The sequence below is a fragment of the Fopius arisanus genome, unplaced genomic scaffold (assembly GCF_000806365.1).
Source record: "Fopius arisanus strain USDA-PBARC FA_bdor unplaced genomic scaffold, ASM80636v1 scaffold00015, whole genome shotgun sequence".
In the NCBI taxonomy this organism is placed as follows: Eukaryota; Metazoa; Arthropoda; class Insecta; order Hymenoptera; family Braconidae; genus Fopius; species Fopius arisanus.
Window position 1 is genome coordinate 1,306,543 of NW_011887754.1, and position 7,815 is coordinate 1,314,357.

The 7,815-nt window shown below is 38.7% G+C and overlaps 1 protein-coding gene across 3 annotated transcripts in view; it reads right to left on the reverse strand.

Moving 5' to 3' along the window:
- Positions 1–879: 879 nt before the first annotated feature.
- The window catches only part of LOC105263569 (dopamine receptor 2), a 69,554-nt gene continuing 62,618 nt past the window's right edge, over positions 880–7,815 (reverse strand). For all 3 annotated transcript variants that reach the window (XM_011299846.1, XM_011299847.1, XM_011299845.1), the window contains one exon: positions 880–1,012. In XM_011299846.1, coding sequence (XP_011298148.1) covers positions 890–1,012 — 123 coding nt within the window. In that variant the 3' untranslated portion in view covers positions 880–889. The remainder of the gene's footprint in view (positions 1,013–7,815) is intronic.

Below are 7,815 nucleotides of genomic sequence, written 5' to 3' on the forward strand. Positions count from 1 at the left end.
ATAACAAGGGGGTTGAAGTTTGCAAAACAAAAATGTGTTCGTGAATTAATGAAAGAATGAATTGTAAAAAATTTCATGTGGACTACCTGGTACACCGATTGGTGTTGAATTAACACTAGAATTTTTCATTCATGTGCAATCATAACGTCAAAACTGTACACCAAGAACGGTGGGACTTTCTGGGACAGTAGTCAGTGTCAATTAACCAGCAAATGTGAAATTTTTTTGAGTTTTGGGGGATGCTGAGTCAAACAGTGTAAAAATTCATTCTATTTTGAGCGGTCTGGCTTCATCGGGCGAAATTGCAAATGCAAGACTCGACGCTCGATATACGAGAGTGACATAGTACTCTTTTTTTTTTTTTCTTTTTCTCTCTCGGGGCAATCAATCGCAGCCGGTGTGCGGTGGTTATTATTTCTGCATTACATAACGGTACAGATGAAATTTGTGGCAGTCCTAATGTCGCCCTTATTGCGCTTGGGGACAATGATAGGGATGATGGATCCGCTCGTACGATAGGACGATTTCGATAAATAATAAGTGGAGTAGAAAAATTGTCTGGGATGAATTGAGGGTAGAAATGTGTATGAATGAATTATAATCACGTGATGTCAATTTTCGTTTCCTCAACTTGAGGTATTTCATCCTCATTCTCTTCCTCGGGGATTGTAATATCAACTCGTCGCTTCCAGCGCTCAAATCTCTCCTCCAATTCATCGTCATCGGGAATATCGAGACTCTCGGTTCCCTCTGACACCTCCTCATCGATCTTCTCGTCCTCCTCTTCAATGATATCGGGCGGCATTTCTGTCGCCCTATCGTCCAATCACGTGTCTCGAAATCTTATGGCTCTGTCCCTTTTTGGACCCGGTCTGGGCCCAGCGGGACGTCACATACCTCCACTCGATGATGTACTTGCACTGATACCGCCATAAGTACCGTCACTACTCTGGCTAACACTGCTGTAGCTTACGCTGCTTGTTTGACCACCGCTACTCATTCCACCCACGTACTGCAATCAAAATTCATCAATTGTTCATTTCAGTTTTATCAAATGATCGGGGTAGGTGATTTTTTTTTTTTTTTTTTTTTTGTGTCAGCGGTGGTGATAAGCTCCTGGGGGTGGGTTAGGGAATTTATCCGCCGACTTAGTCATTCACTGGACGAGATAATCGAAATTTCTCGGGCATTTCACTCGATATTAATGGAAAGGACTCGTGAAAGTTTTATTGAGTAGGAAATTAACGGGAAATTCGAATTAATTGCGGATTCTTGAATTTATCGATGGATTGTTGACAGGTGTAAGCGTTTCTACAGGGAATTGAATATTCAAATTTGGTTTTTAGGTTGACGGAATTTTTTTTTTCATGTTTCACTTGAATTCTCCACGACTTTGGTTTGTTTTTAGGGAATAATTCAGTTGACGCGTTTTATGGTTTTTGAGAAATTCATTTAATTGATTTTGGAAAATTTTTGTCTGGAATTTTTCCATTTTTCAAAAGCAAATGAGGAACAAAGCGACGAAAATGAACCCCTGGAATTGTGACGTACCACAAACACCAAAATTCCTCGTAATGCATGATCAAACATCAATAACGACAATAACGATATTTTTCTCATCACCAAGAATTGAACCAGTAAAATTCACATTATCTATTCACACCATAAATTCACAAAAGCCAGCGAGCATAATTTCCATAACTTCATTAATTCAATATTTTATTACCCAAAATATGATTAATTACAAAGCATTGATAAAGAGAACAAGAGGTACTTGCAATATATTAAATGTCAGTGTGTGCGTGTGAATAATCTGGATTTCGAGTGCAAATCGATATACTACAAGTGGAAGTCGTAAAAATTCACTGGTCGGTGTAATTTTTTATGGGGAAGAAGAAAAAAAAAAAGACCTACTCTTTCCTGCTTTTCCGGACACTTGTGTCGATATTTTTGTGGGTTTCTGCACTTGACAATGAGAATAGGGGGGTGAAACTGACGGATAGGGCTGAATGTTTGAATGGTGGGGGTTTGGTTTTCTCATTCTTCTCATTCGCTATTGGTCACAGAAAGCTGGTGATGTCGGTAATATGGGTATCGGGGTGAGGGTAAAAATTTAAGTGGTGGAGGTAGAGCTATGGAAAAGCCTTGGAGACGATTGAGAGTATCTGGCATACGCCAACAAATGGAGCGTGCACAGTTCGATGCAGTCCTTTATATATTCCCCTTCCCTACTGTCCCCCCCCTCCCGTCTCCATCCACCCGTTTTTTAAAAACCCTCCCTCACTCTCCTTCATCCCCTCTCGCACACACACGCGACCCACTTCTATACGCAATTCATTTTACCACCCTATGACATTTTGCATTGTCACGCCGAATGGTGTTCTACCTACCACCCTCAACTATACCATGAATTTCCACATATTTTTAATTTTATTCCCTGCCTCAAGTTTTTCTCATTCTCAATTTTCCCTTTGAATGAAGCCATTGAATTCTTTGAATCTGAGATTTCAAGTTTTTTTTTTTTTTGGTCAGGATTACTGCATGGGGAGAGGTATTGGATAAAAGCCATTTTTTTTTTTTTGGAATTCCACCCGAAATATGGGGATGAGGGAAATTTCGGGGACCCATTATGCAATTTTTTTTTTTGGAGGGTTCTGTAATTTTCGTGATAATGGCGATGAATGTAGTATTACATTTTTAGTCTGCTTAATTTATTATAAATATTCGGATGATTTATTTTGAAATCGTGTGATATTTATCCGCGTAATGATAGATCGTCACATAAACAAAGAATTGTACCTCCCGAGTAATCAAATGAGTTATAAAATCGTGGTGGAAGCAATAGGTCATTTCCTTTTGCTCCCCACAAATGCAAAAGGAAAGGGAAAATAAAAATGTGTGACGGAACGGAAAAGAGAATAGAAACAGCGTAGTTGGCCTCAAGGGATTGAGTCGTAAAAAGACACACCCCGCGGGTAACCTCATACCATTCGTCGGGATTTCTTTTTCTCTCCCCCTTGTCTTTCTCTCTTTTTTTATCCTTTCACTTCACTCCCGTGTGATACCACCAAGTTTTTGCTAGCGCTCGTCCTCTCAACTCCAGAAGTTGAAATAAAGAAAAAAAAAACCGTCCAGTCACGTCTCTGGGTCTTTCTCTCCTCATTTTTCTATTTTCCGTTTCAATTAATTTTTTAACTTAAAAAAAAAACACAGTGATGAGAGGCTCTGAGACATTTCTTAAATTATTTATCCTGTCTCTTTACTGGCCCTCAAGTTTTCTCAGACATTTTTACTGATTTCAAGACGTAATACGATTTATTTCCGAGGTGGGAGATCCATCAAATTGAAATGGATTTTGGATTAAGTAAATTATACACGAATGATATTGCAAGTTGAAGTAATTGTTTTTGTTAAAGACAAAAATTTGTTAAAACAATTCTGACAGTTGAAATTTGGTTGGCCAACCCGCGAATTTTCCCGTATTGACACGAACTTTCCACATAAATCCCCAGAAATTTTACTAGTAACTTCCAAAACTTAATCAGAAACAGCTACAAATGTTACGCAAATAGCAACTACAATTTTTTATAGCATTAAATAATAATTTTATCAGAATCTCACCGGTTGGCGTAAAAACAGAGTCGCAGTCTTTTTTTGTAATAATCAATTATCATTTCTAGCCTGACGTCAAGCATTGAGGAAAAAATGGGAGTGGGATATTTGAAAAATTTATTTGTCTGTCTGGTTCATTGAAGCCACAGGGTAACACAATTTTCAAAAAAAAAAAAAAAATCGAAAATACCGTAACCCAATTTCCAGGGACATTGAGCATAAATTGAATTGGTCGAGTGTACAGTAAACGAGAGAATTCCATCCCCTCCCCAAATTCACACCCACTCATCTCGTTATCTCCCTTACACCCCATCCCCTCGACTCTTTGACGGGGTGATTGTTCTCTCCAGTGATTCCATTTGGAAATACCCAAGCGGCGAAGAGTGCAGTTACGCGTTTTTGGTTCCGATACAAACGCAAAATCAATTACTCCATCGATGATTAGATTCGATACTGGGGGTGTTGCGTGCAACTGGCGCCATTTGTTAAAACCCCACTGTTTCATACCCCTCAGCACCAGATCCTCTTGACGTAAAAAAAAAATTGAAACCGTCACAAATATTGCAAATGACAATTGAAATTGAAATTGCCCAAAATACGAGAATCGCGTCATTTCGTCAATGAATTCCGACAACTGGTCTCTGATTAAAAAAACCCCGAAATAATCGTATTGCAGGTAGAAATTATTTTTAACCCTTTAAAATTTTTATTCCCATTTTCGTAATCAACTTCATTAACTATACCTATAAAAAATTCCATATCTTCTCAATTCAAGTATTGAAATCCACAAGTAATTATTCTCCTCAGTATCCTCCCGTCAAATTTCATTTCTCACAATAACTTTAACCGGTGATTATATTTTTCGAGTGAAAACACTAATTATAATGCGAAAGCAGTAATTATCTTCTTATCCCCAAGCGCGGATGACTGACGGTGAATTTTTTTTATCATTGAAAATCAAATGGGCAAAGTGTCGTATAGTAAACTGCATAACTGGGTATTTGAAGTGGTTGGAGGTAATTTCCAAAGTTGTGCTGAAATGACGTCATTTGGTTGGCCGTTCACGTCGTCAAGTGGGTAAACGATATAAATACAGAACTAGCGGGATTATACACAGGGTGGGCACTGAGAGTTCACCCCTTTTTGGAGGGGGTCGAGTGGGTTGGGTGTGGGGTGGGAAGAGAAGTATGCGAGGGATGGAAGAGGTACGGGAGAACGCGTTGATGACACCGCGAACGACAGTTGGTAGTTTCCACCTTGGTATATAGTTTTGGTTGTTGATGGGGACGCATGTTCCTATGATCCGCATCCTCCCGTTGGAATTTCATGATGGAAGATATATTCCCTCGTATTACAAAGCTGGCTTTACCCAGTTTAAATTCACACCCCTCTCGTACTTCCGCATACCCAAGACAGTATTGTAGAATGGACGGGCCAGCTTGAAGGATATGCAAATGCTCAGTTGCTTTAAGTGGAATGTAAATGAGGAATGCAATTGTTGTTCTCCAGATGCTCGTCAAATTTTCGTGTCCACCGCTTTAAATATCATTCGAGGAAAATTTTCGATTCTGCATCATTTGAAAATTTAGAGAATTTATTTTTATTTAATCCCATGTCTTAAACTCAGGGGGTAGATATTTAATATTATAGAGAATGAAATGAGTGTTCAGAGGGTTGAAAGCTTTTTATCAAATTATCGTTATCATTTTTTTAATTGAATTCATGTTGCTGGAGGTGCGGAGAATGTAGTCATGGAGTTTTATTTCACCTCAGGTGTCCTTCATAATTTGGCACGGGCAATTTTTTATCCACGAAATGGTGTGAATTAACGCGAATAAAATTTATTCAATTGAGAGAACTAATTTCGTATTAATAATGGCGAATATCCACGTAGGAGAGGGCCTTTATGATTTAATTGTCTAGTTGATGGGGGTAAAAATAGCCTTTATTCGCCTTTTTTAAAGAGATGCTGTGTCAAGTTGTTAAAACCATCTCATCCACTTCCCTCCTCTGACATTTATTATCACTTCTCTTATCCAGTGAACAACTCGCAATTCTCATTTTTCCTAACTATTTCCAGGCCCTCAAGAGACCAATTTTTTATTTTTTATTTTTCGCATCCCCACTCACCCTTTGCCCGAGCTTTTTTTTTTCAACACTTCCTGTACTTACCAACCGTGTGGAAATGACAAGTTGTAAAGCTCCAGACAAAATGCAATAATCTTAGAAACCATGAGTTTTATCCCGCCCTACCGTTACCATCATCCCAATTCCCTGGGCGTTTATTCCTGGACCATAACCCTTCGGTTCTATGGCGCGTCACATGACTAATTGTATTGCCAACGATAAATCCTACCACTTAAAATTTTTTTCATTCCTCATTGCAAATATTCTTCACAACTCTCAGTGAACAGGTACTCAAGCTGTAAATAATTTAACAATAGAATTCTCAAAGCATGCCAGATGCGTGTGGAGTGATTCATTTGAAATTTATTCTCGATGAGATTAGCATTTTTCACGTGCAGTAGTACAACAATGATGTCATGTGAGTATTCGTGCACGTGCGTTACGGTTGGCGTGCTATTTTCCTCTCATTCTAGGTGAGGATTATTTCCATTCTCCTCTCCCAACTCAAGATATTTTACATGTATATATCTTTTTATCTTTTTCACTAAATGATGAAATCTTTCACGTGATTTTTTTTTTTAGTCTGTTGAAAACCTTGGGGAAACATACCACTATTTTTTTCAGAGGTCGTTTGTCCTCCGGCGATTAAAGGAGGCAGGCCAATGTATACAGACACTTGCAATTAAAAAAAAATAATGAAAATAAAGAATAAAGGAAGGGGGGTGGAGTGGGTGGAGAAAAATTCGATAAAAATACAGATGTGGGAGAAAACGGGAACAAGGGATTGCTACCAAAATTAATTAATGGAGGTGAAATCCAATAAGGGCGGACAATGTGGGGAGAGGCGGGGGGGTGGTTGGGTGGGGGGCTCGTTGGGTGGTTGGGTGGTTGGGCTGGTTGACTGAGGGAGGGGGCACGGGTGTTCAGAGGAGAGGGTGGTGAAACAATGAGGGTAATATGCTGGACGCAGTGCGACGACACGTGCGGAAAAGTGGACGCAGATAGCTCCGAGGGAGCGTGTGTGTTTCCGGTTTAGGTCGTTAAATGTAGGTTTGCTCGCAGGAGTTTTCACGGCTACGTCGGGCCTGGTGTAGTGAGCACGTAGAGTAGTACTTCCTGGATGAGAATCTCTGAAAAAAAAAAAATCACCACAACCGCCACGCCCATGCGCGATAGTCACTTGTATGTATCATTGTTTGGGTTTCTGATTACGATGTGATTTTCCGTCTTCATCATTCACGGAGAAAAATTCTGAAGTCAGTCATTGATTAATATTATATCAATATTATTTTTCTCGATATTTGTGACTGTATTTTGAATTTATTTTGTCGAAAGGAAATCTTCGTCAGTGAATTTTGTTTTAATTATGGATCATTGATGTTGCGTTGAATTTTTCTCCGTGCAAGATGTTGCAATTTTTATTTTTCTTCAATACTTCATATTCTGATGTGACAGCAATTGTGAAATTACGTGACTGAAATTTCATCTTATTGCACCCAATTTCTGAACAATGTTTACTCTGATAAACAATGCTCATTTCCGGAGGGAATTTCTCTCTCAACCTTTTGCTGTATTTTCTCCATTCGTCTCGTGAATAATCTGTTCTCTAATTGCGCAAAGTACTGCATTCTACCTGTTTTAATAATTTTCTGGAAGATGACACCGCATGTGATCCATCCAAAACTTTCCACTTTACGTGGTAGCCCTCAAAGTACATCACACACATACTGCCAGAACTATCTCGTTAAGATATTGTATTACTAACCCACTCGAATGAGGCAATTTCCGGAAGACAACCACACTCGCAAAAAACAAAGCAACTTTCGACCAACATTTCCCGTTTTTTCGCTATAATACCATTTTATGGAGTGCCGTATCACCGCTCCTTTACCTCTCCGTTAATAAAAAAAAATTATATAATTACTTAATACCAATAACCCCCCTTTTTATAGTTCACCCCCTTTCAAAATTTTAAAAGCCATAAAAAAAATAATATTACATGAATGAATTTGAAATTATTAGTACATGTTTGTACCATACTCATTTTACATCTTCATTTGTTTTTTTATGAACTAT